Below are 23,304 nucleotides of genomic sequence, written 5' to 3'. Positions count from 1 at the left end.
CTTAACATTCTTTATATTCTATAATCTTTAATCAATATATAATTTGATGATTAATTATATATTTAGTATATGATTTGAAAGCATGATTTGAATATATAATTAAGAAATTTTTTATTAAAATGTATATAAATTTATATTATCTCAATGAATAAAATTATTTTTTATAATATATTTTTTAATTCTGAGTAATGACAGAAAACCGAGGCTATCACTGAAACACAATATAGGGTCATCCTACAAAGTGTACAGAAAAGCTTCTTCAAGAGAAACTGCTTTCAACCTTCCAAAGGCTGATGTCATGTAGTCAGTCACAGTCAATGAGGCACTCATGGAAGATAAGGTATTTATTCGTCTACAGCTGAATGACATCTTCTGCAAATCTAATATATCAAGAAACACTACAGGACCTTGAAGAAGGGGAACGTAGAGATGTTCAACTGTTGCTGAGATATTACTCTTTGCATATTCAAACAAAGCATCAATAGGAAGACAAAGCAAGCCAATTGGAGGGAAGGGGAAAATGAGAACCCACGGTTACAGTGTAAGGTAATTTCTAATACTAGGACTATCAATAGTTGCCAGCTATTGCAGCACATAACCAGCAGAGATAGGATTCTGCAACCCGATGCAAGAGAACAGCAGGCATTTAAACATGGGGGAGAGATTGGTCGGGAGGAGGAATTAGCAAGTCTCAAGCAAATAATGGCATACTGTAAAGATAGCAAATAAAAGGAAATGCTGGGGAGGCCAGAGAGATGAAAATTGAAGAGACTGACATGCATCTCTTTCATCATTCATAGCTCACTCAGTTTCTCGCTATCTCCCTCTTTAAATTGCCCACATGCCGGTGTTCCATCAGCCTGTAAACTGAAAAAATACAGGCAAACTAATAATCCAAACAAAACAAAAGAAAAATATGGCAATCATGTCATATTAATTTATAGATGTAGCCGTATATTCCTGTTAAGCTAGGTCACCACTGATTCAGAGCAAATTGAAGTTCCTTTTCTGAAACTTGAATCTCTTGCCTTGCATTGAGTATTAGAGATAGCGAATGATGCAATTAATGTGAGATAGACAGTAGTGAGACAAATAGGAAGTTCTTTCAAGCTTACAAGGCAGTAGTCATGGGAAACCATGAGAAGAAAACATGCTCGATAAGCCAATGTTACCAACACCACCACCACCTAGAGATCTACTGCTGCTGCTATCACCAGCTCCATCACTCATCTTGCACCCCAATCGTTCCGCCATTCCCAGATTCAGATACACCATTCTCGAATCCAAGCTGAGGTTGACCATGCTGCTACTTGTGTGATTTGCGTTGCAAGTGTTCGATTCCTGCTGATTCATCGGGGGATAGATTGCCGAGTGAGGATGATTTCCACCGCCGCCACTTTTAGCGTCCTCGCGTGACATGACCAGTGCCGCCGATTGGACTAGCTCCAGGCAAAGCCTAAGCTTGTTCGGCTCGATATGTGTCAGGCCCGGGACAGCGCCCTTGAAGAGGAAGTCGGACGTCAGGTTGCGAAGAATGTCGAGCGGGGTCACGCCATCGAACGTGCGAATGTTGGGATCGGCATGGTGGTCGAGGAGGACGGCTACCATGTCGGGGCACACCATTTTTGCGGCGATGTGGAGTGGGGTTTTTCCAGCAGGACCGGCGCGGAAATTGACGTCAGTGGCGCCGAGCTCAAGCAGCGCCTTTACGACCTCGCGGGTGCAGTTCTCGACGGCGTAGTGCAGGGCAAGCGCGTCGTCGAGGTTGAGCCCCTCCCCCATCACCATCAACTTGACAAGCTCGACATCTGACGACTCGAGAGCACGGCGCATTCGACGAATCTTGTGGTGGTCCTCGAGCTCAGTGGAAGCGCCGGCGGCTTCGAGAGAATGGTGGTGAGTGATGAAGGAGCGGCCGGTGAGGGAGGACTTGAGACGGAGCTCCTCGATCTTGGCCACGATGTCAATCGGCAGGTGCTTGGCGAGCACCTCGGGCGGGATGCCGGACTTGGCGACGAGGTGGGAGCAGGTGATCCACAACTGGTTCATGTCTTGCTTTCTCGACGCGATTAGGACCTTCATCACGTCCTCGATCGTCGCCTTCTCCACCATGCTAGCCAATTGCTTCTGCACCCAGCCAACGGGTATGAAACAAATTCTAGGAACAACATTTCGCCAACAATAATGGTGATTAATAACAGTGTAGAATAGTGCAAAAAGGGAATCATAGGTTTGGCCTGCATAAAATATTAGAGGGGATGGGAACAAGGCGACTGTGTTTGTGGGGAATGGCGAAGAAGAGGCGTCTAATTCAAGATATGACTGTGAATGCTGCATGCAGTGGGACAACGAAAGGATCAATTGTTGGTAAAGGAAAAGCAAACCCTAATCTAGGTTAGAAACAGCTTGTTCTGGTGAAAGATGGTCAAATTTTGATTTGAAGGAGACATACTGTGCACTATGCCATACAGCAAAGAAGGTTGCTGTTCACACAGTAACAGGATGCGAAGATCTCAAGAGGAAGAAATGAGGCACACAGTAGACATAGATGTTCCTAAAAGAGAAAGCACAGCCATCATCAGTAAATGAACCAAAGACGAGGAAATAAAAAAGCACGGAAAGAAGCAACCGAGGACTCCTAAAATAAGACGGAGATTGATGCCGGGATACAAGAAATCGGGGATCGATTTGGGATATACGGTATTAGCAGAATGACAGATCTGCAGCGGACCTGAGTGAGAAGCGCGAGCTGCTCGATGCCGAAGGACCGTGCGGCGGCGAGGGTGTCGAGAGCGAGGTCGACGGCGGCGGTGCAATGGGTGTGCCAGCAGCCACGGTCGCTGCAACTGGGGCGAGGCTCGTGCTTCTGCGGCACCAGCGGGACCTGACCGCTGTACATGAACTGGAGCATCAGCAAGAACACCTCGTAGCTGACGTAATTCACCGGGATGACGCTGCCGGCAGTGCACGCGCTGCCCCTCGGGGAGGACGACGAAGACATGGAGGCCCCGCCAGTCGGTGACCGCGGGCTATGGCGATCATGAGGGTTGAGGAGGAGGAGACCGGATGGCGAGGAGGGTTCGGCGCCGCAGAAGAACTTGCGGAAAAACAGGCTGCGGGCGGCGAGGACGCAGCGATGGGCATGGACGAGGCGGCCCTCGACGCTGAAGGTGACGTCGCTGAACGCTTGCCCGTTGATCAGGAGGTTGAGGTAGTCCAAGGAGAGGGACTTGAGTGACTCTTCCATGCCTTCCGACTATCTCTCTCTCTCTCTCTCTCTCGCTCGCTCGCTCTATTTTCTTCTCGCTTTGCTTCTCTACGGAGAACCCTTTGTCCTGTCTGGTGTCTGATTTCTGACTTTTCTCGCTCACACACGCACACTCACTGTCTCTTAAGGTTAAGATGCATCTGATAACAAGTCTGGATGAGAAAATTTTGTCAGGGAAAGAGAGGATGAGAAGAGACTGGAAAAACGAGCTACAACAATGATTGTTGCAACTGGGATTTCACTTTCTTTTCTTCATCTTTTCTCTCCTCTGGTTTTGCTTCTGCTCATGCTTCTGCTTCTGGTCCTTGTTCTACAGCAGCTATCTGCAGTTATGGTGGATTTAGATTTCCTATATATTTTGTTCAGAGAGAGAGAATGAGGAAGGGAAGAAAGAGGAAGGGGAAAAGAGGTAGAAGGCAATTTGAGTGGCGGTGCAGGACGGGTGAGCTTTCTAAATAATTGAGGTCCGACGCAGAATGGACCTCGGTTGGTAGGCTAATTACGAGAACGGCACCCCCTTCAATAATTAATTGGAACGCGTAATAGTTTATTTGTTTTTATCGGTAGTTTCAGTCTTACCCTCAGTAAATAACATATCCAGTTCAAAAGTCCTAATCGAGAAAGAGTTGGACAAGTTTGGCAAAAGTCTGGCGTTAGATGTCAGCAGCAATCACAGCAAAGAATCTTGGGCCTTTTGGCTTCATCGCTATTTTTTTTTTTTTTCCTCTCACTCTCTCAACTCCACCTTCATCGTCTCCTCAGTATCCCAATCCACTATCTCCTCCTTCGCTTTTGATTTCCTCCTCCCACTCCATTTCTTACTCTACCTCCATTTTTTTTTCTCTCATTTCGTATCTGTCTTCCCTCCCATCTCCTTCCATTCTCTCTCCCCACTCCGCACCTCCTGTTGGGGTTCTTTTTAACATATCAAATATGGATCAAACAATTATTTTATAGAATCAAAACCATCATCTTGATTCAAAAACATACTTTATAGATCCAAAATAATGGATTAAGAATATTTCCATAATCTTATTTAATCCACTATAATATGCATTAAATCCTACAATAATTGATAAACATATTAATACGGAAGCATACATGTTGAATCCATTAGAGTATTTTCTGAATTGATCGGTGATTTGGTCTTCCAATTGCAGAGTACCTTTAAGAACTTTAGATTTCTCCTTGACGGGTGAAGAGAAAACTTCATTTGGTACTGCAACCGGGAACCATAATCTACAATTATGATTGTATTCATAATTGATGAATCTGCAATTATGCCTCAAGAGTTTCATATTCCTAACTTATCTCGTCATTAAGTTAGGAACATAACTCATGGTATCTACACAATTAATTTTCATAACAATTATGTCCCTTAGCCAAATAACTTTACTTTAATTGGATCACTTTAATTTTGGCTAATTAAAATAATGGCTTAACACATTTAATTATACATGTGTGATCCTTAAAATTCCAACAATCTCCCACTGAGTCACATATGTATCCTTATAAATGTGCTATACTTTATGAGCTCAAAACTGTTGATATTATTAAACAGGACATACAAAACAATCTCGTCTATTGGCCATATTAATATAGGACCAAAGCGGTCTTCGCTATATCAATCATATCTAAACCCATCAATGATCACTAATATTAACATAACCAAATGACATTGATCAATTATGAAATGTGTAGCAAGAAAATTACATGAATGTGATCTGTACATGTAAATTTTCAACTGGTCCAACTTTATCTTTATGAGATCATTAATAACTTTAATAGCCATAATGTACAAAGTATAATAAACTGAAGCTTTATTTCTGATCATAAAATATCTGTACAAATACAGAATCTAGCATAGAACATACAACAAACATATGACAGGCTCCTACTAAACTAAAGTTTCCTCAAATTCTGATATACCCATATGAGCAGTATGCTCATGAAAAACCTTGAGTGGTACATCTTTTGTGAGAGGATCTGCCAACATAAAGTTTGTTCTTAAGTGTTCTATAGAAATTTATTTACTTTGTACCTTTTCTTTCACAACTAGGAACTTGATGTCAATGTGCTTTGACTTAGTCGAGCTCCTATTGTTATTAGAGTATAAAACAGCTGATTTATTATCACAGTATATCTTTAGTGGTCTTTCAATCCCTTATACTATTTGCAGCTCTGTGACAAAATTTCTCAACCAAATTCCATGATTAGATGCCCCAAAACATGCTATAAATTCCGCTGCCATAGTGGAAGAAGCAATAAGAGATTGCTTGGCACTACGCTAAGAAATCGTCCCACCAGCCAACATATAAATGTAGCCCGAAGTGGATTTCCTACTGTCTTGGCATTCAACAAATTCGGAGTCAGAATACCTAATGATCTCAAAATGGTCTGATCTCCTATATGTGAGCATATGATCTTTTATCCTCTTTAAATATCTCACGACTCTTTTAGCAGCATTCCAATGATCCATTCTAGGATTGCTTAAGTATCTGCCTAACACTCCAACAATGTACGCTATATCCGGATGCGTACAAATCTGTGCATATATTAGACTTCCTACAATTGATGCATAGGGAATCTTATGCATTTCTTAAGTTTTCAAATTTTTTTTAGGACACTGATTGAGATTTTTCATGTATTAGATACATGTATCCATATCTAGAGTAATCGTCTATGAATGATATGAAGTATTGTTGACCATTCCATGAAGGTGTAGGAAATGGTCCACAAATATCTGTATGTATCAATTCTAAGACGTCTGTAGCTCTATATACACCTGATCTCCTAGGTTTAGTTTATTTACCTTTAATGTATTCAACACAAACATCTAGACCTGATAAGTCAATGGGATCAAGAATCCCATCTGACACAAGTCTTTCAACTCTATTTCTAGAGATATGACCCAAACGTTTATGCCATAATATACCAGAATTTTCAATTTTATATTTAGTACCTCGCAATTCCGCATTCAAGGTTTCATGATATGATGCTATAGTATCAAGTAAATATAGATTGTCATAAGTCATAAGTGAACCAGTTCCAATCATATTTGAATTTAAAGACAAAGTAAACTGATTGTTTCCAAATAAATAAGAATAACCAGATTTGTCCAAATAAAAAACAGAAATTAAGTTCTGTTTAACCAACGGTATAACAAAAGTGTATTTCAAATTCAAATAATATCCAGTACACAATAACAATCTAAATGTGCCTATAGCTTCCACATCTACCGATTTTTCGTCCCCACATAAATGCTTCTCTCAGCATTATTAGGCCTTCGGTAGCTTAGGCAATCTTGCATTGATACACTGATGTTAGTTGTTGCACCGGAGTCTAACCACCAAGTGTTTCTAGGTACTAAAGTTAAATTGATTTATGAACAAAACAAAGTAAGGAATGTTCCCTTTTTAGCATGCCAAGCATGATATTTAGCACAGTCCTTCTTTAAATGCCTAGATTTCTTGCAGAAGAAACAAGTATCATCCTTATTTTGTTTCTTCTGTACTGGGTCCTTATCAGCCTCATTATTTTCATATTTGTATTTTCTTTTCTTGCCCTTAAAGTTGGTTTCATTTAAAACCAGTACTGAATTGAGATTAGCATATATTTTTATAAGAGAACCTAAATAAGAGAACAATAGATAACTAGAAATTATGCTCATATTTATTACCATAAACTTAAGTAAATTCAAATAATGATTTAACCCATCGCAAGATACCAAGTGCAACATTAATATCTTGTCTTTGGACTTCAATATTAATTGCTAGTGGTAGTCTTGTTGTAATGATCAAATACTGATAATAAGGTATGTCAAATGAAAAACCCATCTTTGGATTGATTTATCATTTACATGTATAACTTTATAATTATCACGTATTTACCATTACAAGTATGTATAAAATCCTGCCAGTCATTAACCTTCCTTTGGGCCGGATAATTACCGCATGGATGTAAATACACACTACATTTAATATTTTCACGAGAAATGTTATATATGAGAGGTCACTTTGGCGACTTCATATATTAAATTACTCAATCTAATATTAAACAATCATTAATTGAATTTAGACCATATTAGTCAAATTGGCTTGATCTTAATTTGTTGACTAAAATATTTAAAGTATGTAAATCATTCAATTTATGTCAACAAACAACTTTATAGAACCAATATTATGTTTAATCCAACATAATATTGCAACAATATTATTAAACTAACATAATATTACAATAATATCTAATTAATTAAATTTATATTAATTAGATAAAATCCAAAAAGAATTTGGGAAATTTATGTCTTATAGTGCAAAAATGAATTTTTGCATATTGATGAATAGGAAAAGACACGAAGTGGAAAAGATAATCCAAAATTAAACTGATATTACATTAGAAAAAGGCATTGAATTGAATATGAAGCATGCTGTAGCATGATTACATAAATCCATAATCTTTTCCAATGATAATAGAGCCAAATCACTTCAAAATAGCATGATTACATAAAACTATCATCTTTCCCAACAATGATAGAACCAAATTACTTTATTGATGAAAATATCATTAAAATTCATTAGAAAACAAGCTTAAATGTTCATCAATCATTGTAGGATGGCTCTGATATCACTTGTTGGGGTTCTTTTTAACATATCAAATATGGATCAAATAATTGTTTTATAGAATCAAAACCATCATCTTGATTCAAAAACATACTTTATAGATCCAAAATAATGGATTAAGAATATTTCCATAATCTTATTTAATCCACTATAATATGCATTAAATCCTACAATAATTGATAAACATATTAATACGGAAGCATACATGTTGAATCCATTAGAGTATTTTCTGAATTGATCGGTGATTTGGTCTTCCAATTGCAGAGTACCTTTAAGAACTTTAGATTTCTCCTTGACGGGTGAAGAGAAAACTTCATTTGGTACTGCAACCGGGAACCATAATCTACAATTATGATTGTATTCATAATTGATGAATCTGCAATTATGCCTCAAGAGTTTCATATTCCTAACTTATCTCGTCATTAAGTTAGGAACATAACTCATGGTATCTACACAATTAATTTTCATAACAATTATGTCCCTTAGCCAAATAACTTTACTTTAATTGGATCACTTTAATTTTGGCTAATTAAAATAATGGCTTAACACATTTAATTATACATGTGTGATCCTTAAAATTCCAACAATCTCCCACTGAGTCACATATGTATCCTTATAAATGTGCTATACTTTATGAGCTCAAAACTGTTGACATTATTAAACAGGACATACAAAACAATCTCGTCTATTGGCCATATTAATATAGGACCAAAGCGGTCTTCGCTATATCAATCATATCTAAACCCATCAATGATCACTAATATTAACATAACCAAATGACATTGATCAATTATGAAATGTGTAGCAAGAAAATTACATGAATGTGATCTGTACATGTAAATTTTCAACTGGTCCAACTTTATCTTTATGAGATCATTAATAACTTTAATAGCCATAATGTACAAAGTATAATAAACTGAAGCTTTATTTCTGATCAGAAAATATCTGTACAAATACAGAATCTAGCATAGAACATACAACAAACATATGACAGGCTCCTACTAAACTAAAGTTTCCTCAAATTCTGATATACCCATATGAGTAGTATGCTCATGAAAAACCTTGAGTGGTACATCTTTTGTGAGAGGATCTGCCAACATAAAGTTTGTTCTTAAGTGTTCTATAGAAATTTATTTACTTTGTACCTTTTCTTTCACAACTAGGAACTTGATGTCAATGTGCTTTGACTTAGTCGAGCTCCTATTGTTATTAGAGTATAAAACAGCTGATTTATTATCACAGTATATCTTTAGTGGTCTTTCAATCCCTTATACTATTTGCAGCTCTGTGACAAAATTTCTCAGCCAAATTCCATGATTAGATGCCCCAAAACATGCTATAAATTCCGCTGCCATAGTGGAAGAAGCAATAAGAGATTGCTTGGCACTACGCCAAGAAATCGTCCCACCAGCCAACATATAAATGTAGCCCGAAGTGGATTTCCTACTGTCTTGGCATTCAACAAATTCGGAGTCAGAATACCTAATGATCTCAAAATGGTCTGATCTCCTATATGTGAGCATATGATCTTTTATCCTCTTTAAATATCTCACGACTCTTTTAGCAGCATTCCAATGATCCATTCTAGGATTGCTTAAGTATCTGCCTAACACTCCAACAATGTACGCTATATCCGGATGCGTACAAATCTGTGCATATATTAGACTTCCTACAATTGATGCATAGGGAATCTTATGCATTTCTTAAGTTTTCAAATTTTTTTTAGGACACTGATTGAGATTTTTCATGTATTAGATACATGTATCCATATCTAGAGTAATCGTCTATGAATGATATGAAGTATTGTTGACCATTCCATGAAGGTGTAGGAAATGGTCCACAAATATCTGTATGTATCAATTCTAAGACGTCTGTAGCTCTATATACACCTGATCTCCTAGGTTTAGTTTATTTACCTTTAATGTATTCAACACAAACATCTAGACCTGATAAGTCAATGGGATCAAGAATCCCATCTGACACAAGTCTTTCAACTCTATTTCTAGAGATATGACCCAAACGTTTATGCCATAATATACCAGAATTTTCAATTTTATATTTAGTACCTCGCAATTCCGCATTCAAGGTTTCATGATATGATGCTATAGTATCAAGTAAATATAGATTGTCATAAGTCATAAGTGAACCAGTTCCAATCATATTTGAATTTAAAGACAAAGTAAACTGATTGTTTCCAAATAAACAAGAATAACCAGATTTGTCCAAATAAAAAACAGAAATTAAGTTCTGTTTAACCAACGGTATAACAAAAGTGTATTTCAAATTCAAATAATATCCAGTACACAATAACAATCTAAATGTGCCTATAGCTTCCACATCTACCGATTTTTCGTCCCCACATAAATGCTTCTCTCAGCATTATTAGGCCTTCGGTAGCTTAGGCAATCTTGCATTGATACACTGATGTTAGTTGTTGCACCGGAGTCTAACCACCAAGTGTTTCTAGGTACTAAAGTTAAATTGATTTATGAACAAAACAAAGTAAGGAATGTTCCCTTTTTAGCATGCCAAGCATGATATTTAGCACAGTCCTTCTTTAAATGCCTAGATTTCTTGCAGAAGAAACAAGTATCATCCTTATTTTGTTTCTTCTGTACTGGGTCCTTATCAGCCTCATTATTTTCATATTTGTATTTTCTTTTCTTGCCCTTAAAGTTGGTTTCATTTAAAACCAGTACTGAATTGAGGTTAGCATATATTTTTATAAGAGAACCTAAATAAGAGAACAATAGATAACTAGAAATTATGCTCATATTTATTACCATAAACTTAAGTAAATTCAAATAATGATTTAACCCATCGCAAGATACCAAGTGCAACATTAATATCTTGTCTTTGGACTTCAATATTAATTGCTAGTGGTAGTCTTGTTGTAATGATCAAATACTGATAATAAGGTATGTCAAATGAAAAACCCATCTTTGGATTGATTTATCATTTACATGTATAACTTTATAATTATCACGTATTTACCATTACAAGTATGTATAAAATCCTGCCAGTCATTAACCTTCCTTTGGGCCGGATAATTACCGCATGGATGTAAATACACACTACATTTAATATTTTCACGAGAAATGTTATATATGAGAGGTCACTTTGGCGACTTCATATATTAAATTACTCAATCTAATATTAAACAATCATTAATTGAATTTAGACCATATTAGTCAAATTGGCTTGATCTTAATTTGTTGACTAAAATATTTAAAGTATGTAAATCATTCAATTTATGTCAACAAACAACTTTATAGAACCAATATTATGTTTAATCCAACATAATATTGCAACAATATTATTAAACTAACATAATATTACAATAATATCTAATTAATTAAATTTATATTAATTAGATAAAATCCAAAAAGAATTTGGGAAATTTATGTCTTATAGTGCAAAAATGAATTTTTGCATATTGATGAATAGGAAAAGACACGAAGTGGAAAAGATAATCCAAAATTAAACTGATATTACATTAGAAAAAGGCATTGAATTGAATATGAAGCATGCTGTAGCATGATTACATAAATCCATAATCTTTTCCAATGATAATAGAGCCAAATCACTTCAAAATAGCATGATTACATAAAACTATCATCTTTCCCAACAATGATAGAACCAAATTACTTTATTGATGAAAATATCATTAAAATTCATTAGAAAACAAGCTTAAATGTTCATCAATCATTGTAGGATGGCTCTGATATCACTTGTTGGGGTTCTTTTTAACATATCAAATATGGATCAAATAATTGTTTTATAGAATCAAAACCATCATCTTGATTCAAAAACATACTTTATAGATCCAAAATAATGGATTAAGAATATTTCCATAATCTTATTTAATCCACTATAATATGCATTAAATCCTACAATAATTGATAAACATATTAATACGGAAGCATACATGTTGAATCCATTAGAGTATTTTCTGAATTGATCGGTGATTTGGTCTTCCAATTGCAGAGTACCTTTAAGAACTTTAGATTTCTCCTTGACGGGTGAAGAGAAAACTTCATTTGGTACTGCAACCGGGAACCATAATCTACAATTATGATTGTATTCATAATTGATGAATCTGCAATTATGCCTCAAGAGTTTCATATTCCTAACTTATCTCGTCATTAAGTTAGGAACATAACTCATGGTATCTACACAATTAATTTTCATAACAATTATGTCCCTTAGCCAAATAACTTTACTTTAATTGGATCACTTTAATTTTGGCTAATTAAAATAATGGCTTAACACATTTAATTATACATGTGTGATCCTTAAAATTCCAACAATCTCCCACTGAGTCACATATGTATCCTTATAAATGTGCTATACTTTATGAGCTCAAAACTGTTGACATTATTAAACAGGACATACAAAACAATCTCGTCTATTGGCCATATTAATATAGGACCAAAGCGGTCTTCGCTATATCAATCATATCTAAACCCATCAATGATCACTAATATTAACATAACCAAATGACATTGATCAATTATGAAATGTGTAGCAAGAAAATTACATGAATGTGATCTGTACATGTAAATTTTCAACTGGTCCAACTTTATCTTTATGAGATCATTAATAACTTTAATAGCCATAATGTACAAAGTATAATAAACTGAAGCTTTATTTCTGATCAGAAAATATCTGTACAAATACAGAATCTAGCATAGAACATACAACAAACATATGACAGACTCCTACTAAACTAAAGTTTCCTCAAATTCTGATATACCCATATGAGTAGTATGCTCATGAAAAACCTTGAGTGGTACATCTTTTGTGAGAGGATCTGCCAACATAAAGTTTGTTCTTAAGTGTTCTATAGAAATTTATTTACTTTGTACCTTTTCTTTCACAACTAGGAACTTGATGTCAATGTGCTTTGACTTAGTCGAGCTCCTATTGTTATTAGAGTATAAAACAGCTGATTTATTATCACAGTATATCTTTAGTGGTCTTTCAATCCCTTATACTATTTGTAGCTCTGTGACAAAATTTCTCAGCCAAATTCCATGATTAGATGCCCCAAAACATGCTATAAATTCCGCTGCCATAGTGGAAGAAGCAATAAGAGATTGCTTGGCACTACGCCAAGAAATCGTCCCACCAGCCAACATATAAATGTAGCCCGAAGTGGATTTCCTACTGTCTTGGCATTCAACAAATTCGGAGTCAGAATACCTAATGATCTCAAAATGGTCTGATCTCCTATATGTGAGCATATGATCTTTTATCCTCTTTAAATATCTCACGACTCTTTTAGCAGCATTCCAATGATCCATTCTAGGATTGCTTAAGTATCTGCCTAACACTCCAACAATGTACGCTATATCCGGATGCGTACAAATCTATGCATATATTAGACTTCCTACAATTGATGCATAGGGAATCTTATGCATTTCTTAAGTTTTCAAATTTTTTTTAGGACACTGATTGAGATTTTTCATGTATTAGATACATGTATCCATATCTAGAGTAATCGTCTATGAATGATATGAAGTATTGTTGACCATTCCATGAAGGTGTAGGAAATGGTCCACAAATATCTGTATGTATCAATTCTAAGACGTCTGTAGCTCTATATACACCTGATCTCCTAGGTTTAGTTTATTTACCTTTAATGTATTCAACACAAACATCTAGACCTGATAAGTCAATGGGATCAAGAATCCCATCTGACACAAGTCTTTCAACTCTATTTCTAGAGATATGACCCAAACGTTTATGCCATAATATACCAGAATTTTCAATTTTATATTTAGTACCTCGCAATTCCGCATTCAAGGTTTCATGATATGATGCTATAGTATCAAGTAAATATAGATTGTCATAAGTCATAAGTGAACCAGTTCCAATCATATTTGAATTTAAAGACAAAGTAAACTGATTGTTTCCAAATAAACAAGAATAACCAGATTTGTCCAAATAAAAAACAGAAATTAAGTTCTGTTTAACCAACGGTATAACAAAAGTGTATTTCAAATTCAAATAATATCCAGTACACAATAACAATCTAAATGTGCCTATAGCTTCCACATCTACCGATTTTTCGTCCCCACATAAATGCTTCTCTCAGCATTATTAGGCCTTCGGTAGCTTAGGCAATCTTGCATTGATACACTGATGTTAGTTGTTGCACCGGAGTCTAACCACCAAGTGTTTCTAGGTACTAAAGTTAAATTGATTTATGAACAAAACAAAGTAAGGAATGTTCCCTTTTTAGCATACCAAGCATGATATTTAGCACAGTCCTTCTTTAAATGCCTAGATTTCTTGCAGAAGAAACAAGTATCATCCTTATTTTGTTTCTTCTGTACTGGGTCCTTATCAGCCTCATTATTTTCATATTTGTATTTTCTTTTCTTGCCCTTAAAGTTGGTTTCATTTAAAACCAGTACTGAATTGAGGTTAGCATATATTTTTATAAGAGAACCTAAATAAGAGAACAATAGATAACTAGAAATTATGCTCATATTTATTACCATAAACTTAAGTAAATTCAAATAATGATTTAACCCATCGCAAGATACCAAGTGCAACATTAATATCTTGTCTTTGGACTTCAATATTAATTGCTAGTGGTAGTCTTGTTGTAATGATCAAATACTGATAATAAGGTATGTCAAATGAAAAACCCATCTTTGGATTGATTTATCATTTACATGTATAACTTTATAATTATCACGTATTTACCATTACAAGTATGTATAAAATCCTGCCAGTCATTAACCTTCCTTTAGGCCGGATAATTACCGCATGGATGTAAATACACACTACATTTAATATTTTCACGAGAAATGTTATATATGAGAGGTCACTTTGGCGACTTCATATATTAAATTACTCAATCTAATATTAAACAATCATTAATTGAATTTAGACCATATTAGTCAAATTGGCTTGATCTTAATTTGTTGACTAAAATATTTAAAGTATGTAAATCATTCAATTTATGTCAACAAACAACTTTATAGAACCAATATTATGTTTAATCCAACATAATATTGCAACAATATTATTAAACTAACATAATATTACAATAATATCTAATTAATTAAATTTATATTAATTAGATAAAATCCAAAAAGAATTTGGGAAATTTATGTCTTATAGTGCAAAAATGAATTTTTGCATATTGATGAATAGGAAAAGACACGAAGTGGAAAAGATAATCCAAAATTAAACTGATATTACATTAGAAAAAGGCATTGAATTGAATATGAAGCATGCTGTAGCATGATTACATAAATCCATAATCTTTTCCAACGATAATAGAGCCAAATCACTTCAAAATAGCATGATTACATAAAACTATCATCTTTCCCAACGATGATAGAACCAAATTACTTTATTGATGAAAATATCATTAAAATTCATGAGAAAACAAGCTTAAATGTTCATCAATCATTGTAGGATGGCTCTGATACCACTTGTTGGGGTTCTTTTTAACATATCAAATATGGATCAAATAATTGTTTTATAGAATCAAAACCATCATCTTGATTCAAAAACATACTTTATAGATCCAAAATAATGGATTAAGAATATTTCCATAATCTTATTTAATCCACTATAATATGCATGAAATCCTACAATAATTGATAAACATATTAACACAGAAGCATACCTGATGAATCCATTAGAGTATTTTCTGAATTGATCGGTGATTTGGTCTTCCAATTGCAGAGTACCTTTAAGAACTTTAGATTTCTCCTTGACGGGTGAAGAGAAAACTTCATTTGGTACTACAACCGGGGACCATAACCTTATTTATAGTCATAATTGATAAATCTACAATTATGATTGTATTCATAATTGATGAATCTACAATTATGCCTCAAGAGTTTCATATTCCTAACTTATCTCGTTATTAATTTAGGAACATAACTGATGGTATCTATACAATTAATTTTCATAATAATTATGTCCCTTAGCCAAATAACTTTACTTTAATTGGATCACTTTAATTTTGGCTAATCAAAATAATGGCTTAACACATTTAATTATACATGTGTGATCCTTAAAATTCCAACACCCCCCACTTTAATTGGATCTCCTCATCCTCGGTCTTCTCCATTTGAATGTTTACCCAAAAATATTTTATTACACTTAAATTATAATCAAATTATACTCATTCACATCAGTTATTAAAAAATATTAATTTATATAAACTTATTCTAAATGTATCATAAAATAAAAACTATTATAGTTTTTATTAGAAATATATTCGAATATAATTCTTAATGTTTTGATAATTAAATTATCCTTAATTCATATGAAATAAAAATATATTAATTTTAAAATATGTTAGGTGATAAGTATAACTTAGTTCAATTTCCAGTGTAACTAGGTCAAAATAAACATAACAAACATAAATTTTTTTGATTAATCTTATTATGAACTTAGGATAATTTTATATACAAATTATTATATTTTTAATATATTCTATAAATGAGTGTAACTTAGATGTAATGACTTTTTGGATAATTTAGGATAATTTTATATAAAAAATAATATTTTTTTATGAATCATTCGTTTTTTAAGTTTTATGATGAATTTAGAATTTTTTTTATAAAAATTAATTTTTTTTAATATGTTCTACTAATGAGTGTAACAAGAGTGTAATTTGAGTATAACTTGAGTATAATCCCGGTATAACTCAGAGTGTAATGACTTTTTTTAAGTAACGCAAGAAGGATGAGAGAGAGGAAGGAAGGAGTGAGTGAGTGGTGGAGTATAGGAAGATAAATAAGGAGGAAAAAGAGAACGAGAACGAGAGGTAGGAGAGGTGGCAATGTAGGAAGAGGCGGAAGAGGAGAAGGATGGTAAAGGGAAGGAGGAGGAAAAGGAGATATTTGAGGTGAAGTGGGAGAAAAGTGAGAGGAGACAAAGGTAGAGAGGGAGACGAAGTGAGAGGAGATTGTTAGGACTCTAGCTAAGAAAGTCGTAATTAAAAGGGGCATTCATATAAAACCTATCTAGTTGGCCCCTATTAAAGAGGTGAAGAGGCCAACTAAGGATATGATTAGTTTGGAGGTTGCTTCTTAGAGAATCATTATAAGTTGGTTAGAAGTAGGAGTCTTGAGTAGGAGTCATATTAAGAGACTTGAGTAGAAGTCCTAATTGAGAACGAGTTTTGAGTAGGAGTCATATTAGAAGTTGGGATTTAGAAGCCTTATAAATAGTCATGTACTCATCCTCTTTTGACAAGAAATAGATATATCTTTTCAGTAGCCTTTGAGTAGCAACCTGGAGGAAGGAACCCCTATAGAGTTCCAAGGAGGTAGATCCCCTAAATAGATCAACCCTAAGCTTAGAATCTACTAGGTTTCTAACACTTAGTATCAAAGCAGCATTCTTAGTTCTCACTGTCCTTCTATAGCCATCCATCAGCCCTCCACAGTCGCCCAAAGCAATTCCCACAATTGCTTAAAAGATCGTCGTCGAATTCCACCGTCATCTCCATCACCGCGGATCATCCTTTGATCTCCCCGTGAATTGCAACAGGTTCTGGTTTCCTACCTTACTGTTACTGTAGTTTAGTTATCCTTATTTAAAAATAAAAAAAAGGTTGTTCTTATATTGATGCATAAACTTTTCATCGTAAAGTTTTCATCTCTATGATGAAAGATGCACTGTAGAATTCCAACCATATAACACAGTTTGTTTGATCTTACTACTATATTTTTTCTGTCCAAATCTCTACGAAATTTTTACGATAGCTTTGACACTTCCAAATAGTGGATTTTCCTTTGGTTTCATCAAAAAATTCTCAATATAAACCACTAACTATTTATGTCCAAACTGCTATACTTTAGACATAAACACCTACTGCAGTACCTTTTCGTGACCCTCAATTTTTTTGAATCTTCCACCATCGAATGCCATTAACCCATCAACAAAAAAAAGACAAAGATATTTTTGATCTACAAGCATATGCTATGACTTCTCAATATCCAATTGATGCCAAATTTAAAGCATTGAAATCTAGGATTGAATTGTGGCTTGAATCGGAGGACAAATTATGCGCTTTGTTTGTAGAATTCAGAATTGGACAACCACTGAGTCTAACCAAATTTCATCGAGGAGAGACTTTAGAGAGACCTCCAGAGAAGGAGGGACAGACCTTGAACATGCTTCAACCATGCATGATGGTGGACTACCCGCGATAGGAATAAGGAGACCTGGCGGGGTGGATTTTGCGTGTCGAACGCTACTTTTGCTACTATTGAATGCCGGATGATGCTATGGTGGAAATTGCTATCAGCTACCTTAAATGAGATACTATTTAATGATACAATTGGCTGGAATACAATCATGGGGCTCTGATGTGGAATTAATTTAAGAATGCACCGTTGAATCATTTTAGAGTACCAAACTAGGTTTGAGAAGCTATCCTACCTTGCTCGTGATTGGACTAACCATCAATTGTTAGGAATATTCATCGAAGGACTCAAGCTAGAGATAAAAGGTAAGGTTAAGGTGCAGTAGCCTTGTACCATGACAACTACGATTTCTTTCGCCCAAATACAAGAAGAACGACTCAACCAAGATGCTTGGAGGATGAGAACTTCTCCTAGGCCTGTGACATATAAACCTCCTTCTACTCCTAGCCATCCTTTGCTGCCAAAAAAATTGATAATAGAACTACGTGACTGATCAACAAAGGGTCTTTGTTGATATTGTGACGAGCCGTGGAACCATGATCATCTCTGCAAAAAGGGCCACCTCTTACTGATTGAACCTCTTGAAGACATGGAGGAGGAGATCCAGGAGCATGATGAAGAGGTTGCAGATGAAGAACAGTAGTTGATTGATATTACAATGCATGCCCTTGCCGGTTACACAAACCCGCAAATGATGAAAGTGGGAGAACTTCTAAAGCAACAACCTATCACCATTCTTATTGGCACTGGGAGCACTAATAATTTTATGAATAACAATGTTGCTGTCCAGATGGCCTTACCCATCGAGAATTCTAGCAGGTTTGACGTTAAAATTATCGACGGATAAATTTTGAAGTGTGATAATAGGTGCCCGTGGGTGAAACTATTACTGTAGGACCAATAGATAATTGCAGATTTCTTCCTCCTCCCTCTTCATGATTATGAGGCTATGCTTGACATCGAATGGCTAATGATATTAGGTGATGTTTCCTAGAACTTTGTAACTAATTTTGAAATTTTACAATAAGGGGAAATAAGTGATACTGCATGGGAAACGTGGGAGCGACGTAACGACGAATTGCACACAATGAATGGAGAAGGTTTTGCACAAAGCATGCAGCAGCTTTTTGGTACAACTTGAGCAGCAAACTAAGGGAGAGCCAATAGAATTTGAAGATCCAAATCTACTTCTTTTGCTTACTGAATTTTCAGATATATTTGATGAACCACGCAACCTACCTCCTACCCATTGACATGATCATTGTATACCGATTCTTCTAGGCAAACCTCTAGCAAATACTCGACCATATCAATATCCACATCTCTAGAAGGATAAAATAGAAAGAATTATAAGAGAGATGCTCAAAATAGGAGTTATTCAGTCAAGTTACAGTCCCTACTCTTCACCGGTGCTCCTCTACGAAAGAAGGATGGAACATGGTGAATGTGCGTTGATTATCGAGCTCTCAACGGCATAATCGTCAAGGAAAAATACCCTATTCTAGTAGTAGATGAATTTCTGGATAAATTAGAGAGAGCACGAGTCTTCATAAAGCTGGACCTTCGATCTAAGTATCATCAAATACGAGTGTGCGAAGAAGACATACCGAAAATCACCTTTCGAACACACAATGGCCACTACGAATTTTTGGTAATGCCCTTTGGTCTCACCAATGCTCCCTCCACCTTCCAGAGCCTTATGAATGATATTTTTTGAAATTATCTTTGTAAGTTTGTGTTGGTTTTCTTCGACGATATCCTTATTTGTAGCCCTTCTCTTGAAAGTCATTTTCAGTACTTACGATTTGTTTTGATGATTTTATGAGAACATGTTCTTTTTGTCAAAAAATTAAAGTGCAGCTTTCTTATACAGAACTAGCCGACCCCGAGGAACATAAAATCACTGCATGGCTTTCTCGGTTTAACAAGCTACTACTGCAAGTTCGTGAAAAATTATGGAAAGATCAATGCACCCCTTACTTTCTTGCTGAAAAAAGAGCTTTTTAATGGTCGAACAAAGCAATCACTGCCTTCGACGAACTTAAAGCCACAATGATGACAACACCCGTACTAGCACTACTCGACTTCGGCAAGACTTTTGTTATTGAAGCCGATGCCTCCGGAGTCAGAATTGGTGCTATCCTAATGCAAGATGGCCGCCCCCTTGCTTATACCAGTAAGTTATTATCTCCTTTCCATCTCAAGATGACTATTTATGAGAAGAAGATGCTCGTGATTGTGCATGTAGTGGCCAAATAGAGACCGTACTTGATCGGATGACGCTTTCAAATCAAAACCAACCATAAAAGCCTAAAATATTTCTTAGGGCAGAAGATATCTTCCCCTAAGCAACGAAAATGGGTAACAAAGCTTCTTGGATATGATTATGAAATAACTTACAAAAAGGGGAAAGAGAATGTTGTTGCAGATATACTTTCGTGACTACCCGAGCAATCTAAATTTTCAGTTGTTTCACTTCCAACTAGTGACTTCCTGGAGGATATTAAGAGAGAATGGTAGGAAGATCCTGAGACCAGTAAGAACATAAAAATATTGGAGGAAATAACAAGCTCCGTGGCTCATTATAATTGAGACTCAATAGAATTAAGCTACAAGAGACATATTGTGCTTGTGCCAAATTCTTCTTACATAAATACCATCCTTCAAGAGATGCATTCCATACCTATGGTTGGGCACTCTAGGTTCCTTAGAACCTATAAGAGAATTAAGCAAAATTTTTATTGGGTACGGATGAAAAATATTATTGCTAAATTTGTGGTATAATGTGATATATATCAGTGGCATAAAGGCGAGACAGTGGCAAGTCCCGGAAAGCTGCAACCTTTACCCATCCCGGACTCAATATGGACTGATATATCAATGGACTTCATCGAAGGGCTTCCCTCATCACAAAGAAAATGTACAATTTTTGTCATGGTGGATCGCCTTACAAAGTATGCTCACTTTTGCGCTATTTGTAATCTCTACATTGCTTATAGTATTGCTCGAATCTTTATCGAGAATATTGTAAAATTATATGGGATGTCAAAATCTATTATAAGTGATCGGGATAGGGTCTTCATGAACAGATTTTGGACAAAGTTATTCCAGATGTAGGGCACTAAATTGAAAATGAGTACGGCATATTACCCACAAACCGACGGTCAAACTAAAGTGGTGAATGGTGCTTGGAGACATATCTCATATGCTTCACTAGTGATTGGCCAAAAGAGTGGACAAAGTGGCTTCCCTGGGCCAAGTGGTGGTATAATATAACTTATTATTCATCCACAAAATGTACTCTCTATGAGGCTATGTATAGTCGACCTCTCCTTGTGATACCAAAATATGTGTTGGGCACCTCTAAAATAGAACAAGTAGATAGGGAACTATAGGACAGAGACTAAATGCTAAAGTTGCTAAAAGATAATCTTACTATAGCTCAAGCAAGGATGAAACAACAATATGATCAACAAAAAGGCGAAAGAGAATTTTTAGTAGGAGATTGGGTCTTCCAATAGCTCCAGCCATACAAGCAAACATCAATCCAGACCAGAACATCTATGAAGCTTTCACCTCAGTTTTATGGACCCTACCAAATCTTGGAGTGCATTGGAGCGGTAGCATACAGATTGGACTTACCCGCTAGCTCCCGAATCCATCTAGTCTTCCATGTGTTGTGCTTAAAGCTCAAGTTAGGACAAAACGAGACAACCCAAAGCCATCTACCAAATATGACTACCTAAGGAGAACTCTAGACCTAGTCGAGGGCCATTATTGATCGATGGATCGTGACTCAACAACGATGACCCACTACTAAAGTTCTATTATAGTGGGCGAACCTACCAGCATAAGATACCAATTGGGAGAAATATGATGACTTAAAGATCAAATTCCCAAAATTAATGGATCGTCAGCCTCGAGAACAAGACTGATTTGAAGAGGACGGGTTTATTAGGACTCTAACTAGTAGAGTCCTAATTGAAATGAGCATTCATGTAAAACTTACTTAGCCGACCCCTATTAAAGAGGTGCAGAGGCTAGCTAAGGATATGATTAGTTTGGAGGTTGCTTCTTAGAGAAGCAATAGGAGTTGGTTAGAAGTAGAAATCTTGAGTAGGAGTCCTATTAGGAGTCTTGAGTAGGAGTCCTAATTGAGTAGGAGTGTTGAGTAGGAGTCCTATTAGGAGTTGGGGTTTAGAAGCCTATAAATAGTCATGTACTCATCCTCTTTTGATAAGAAATAGATGTATCTTGTTAGCAGTCTTTGAGCAGTAACCTAAAGGAAGGAACCCCTATAGAGTTCCAAGGAGGCCGATCCCCTGTAGAGATCAACTCTAAGCTTAGAATCCACTAGGGTTCTAACAAAGACAACAAAGGGAGAGAAAGAGGAGACAACATTATGGAGATGGAGGAGATGAGGGTAATTAAAAAAAAATAAAGGCAATCTAAGAGTCAATTGAACCAAATCAAGTAGCTAAGGTTTAATTGAACTAACTAATCCGATCCATTTCATCTCAAAAAAATCGATTCAACCTTAAAAAATCGAATCAAAGCTAGTCAAAAAATAATCATCATCTTTTTATAATTTCTTTGAAGATATTTTGGTCAAAGTCTAAACAAAAGAACTCTTGATAAAAACCAAATATGGATACTAAGAGCTCATTACTATAGACTTCTTTTAGGTAAATTGCTTTAGAATCTTATAAAATCATTCTCCATTTTCTTTAAGAGTATCCCTTACCACAGTCCCTAAACTATCTCCTATAAGACAAGTGCAACAAGCTTGCAGACTGGTTGATAAGGTGAATCAGTTCACTTTTCCTATGCACCAATTATGGTGTTTTCTTATGAAGTTATAATATTGTATGATATTAATGAAAACACTATAATCTAGTTCAAAAGATGTTATAGCAATAATATATTATCACATAATTCATTTTTTGGGGGCATATAATTCAATGATACTTAGGTCCATTAGCACCGGCTTTGAGTTTCTATTGAACAAAAACATTTCAAAATTAACATAAAATAAATTACTTATATTGCTTTTGGAGTGTTTTTCTTGTATTATTGCAAAGATTGTAACTCAATAAAAAAATACTATTGAATCTTGTATTTTGATGATAAAATCAATTAATGAGTTTATGGACTAATAAGAGTTCGAGATAAGTAACGCAAGAGAAACTTCGATCATTGACTGGAACTATCGAAAGACAAATCATTT

At 35.4% G+C, this 23,304-nt stretch overlaps 1 protein-coding gene across 1 annotated transcript; it reads right to left on the bottom strand.

The window, feature by feature from the left end:
- Positions 1-1,004: 1,004 nt before the first annotated feature.
- LOC135674156 (BTB/POZ domain and ankyrin repeat-containing protein NPR5-like) lies at positions 1,005-3,662 on the bottom strand. The gene is made up of 2 exons (XM_065183695.1): positions 2,732-3,662; positions 1,005-2,127 (listed from the first exon to the last, which is right to left on the bottom strand). Exons 1-2 carry the CDS (start codon positions 3,245-3,247, stop codon positions 1,126-1,128), a joined length of 1,518 nt encoding a protein of 505 aa, XP_065039767.1. The 5' UTR covers positions 3,248-3,662; the 3' UTR covers positions 1,005-1,125.
- Between the last annotated feature and the right edge of the window lie 19,642 nt (positions 3,663-23,304).

The sequence above is a fragment of the Musa acuminata genome, chromosome BXJ1-5 (genome assembly GCF_036884655.1).
Source record: "Musa acuminata AAA Group cultivar baxijiao chromosome BXJ1-5, Cavendish_Baxijiao_AAA, whole genome shotgun sequence".
Classification (NCBI taxonomy): domain Eukaryota; kingdom Viridiplantae; phylum Streptophyta; class Magnoliopsida; order Zingiberales; family Musaceae; genus Musa; species Musa acuminata.
The sequence above is the reverse complement of the archived record's forward strand: the minus strand, read 5'-3'. Positions and strand labels throughout refer to the sequence as shown.

Bases quoted from the DNA above. Each gene is read 5' to 3' on its own strand.
- LOC135674156 (XM_065183695.1), bottom strand. From the start codon at position 3,247: ATGGAAGAGTCACTCAAGTCCCTCTCCTTGGACTACCTCAACCTCCTG. The intron at 2,128-2,731 runs GTCCGCTGCAGA...GGCTGGGTGCAG, and splicing joins AGCTCGCGCTTCTCACTCAG to AAGCAATTGGCTAGCATGGT.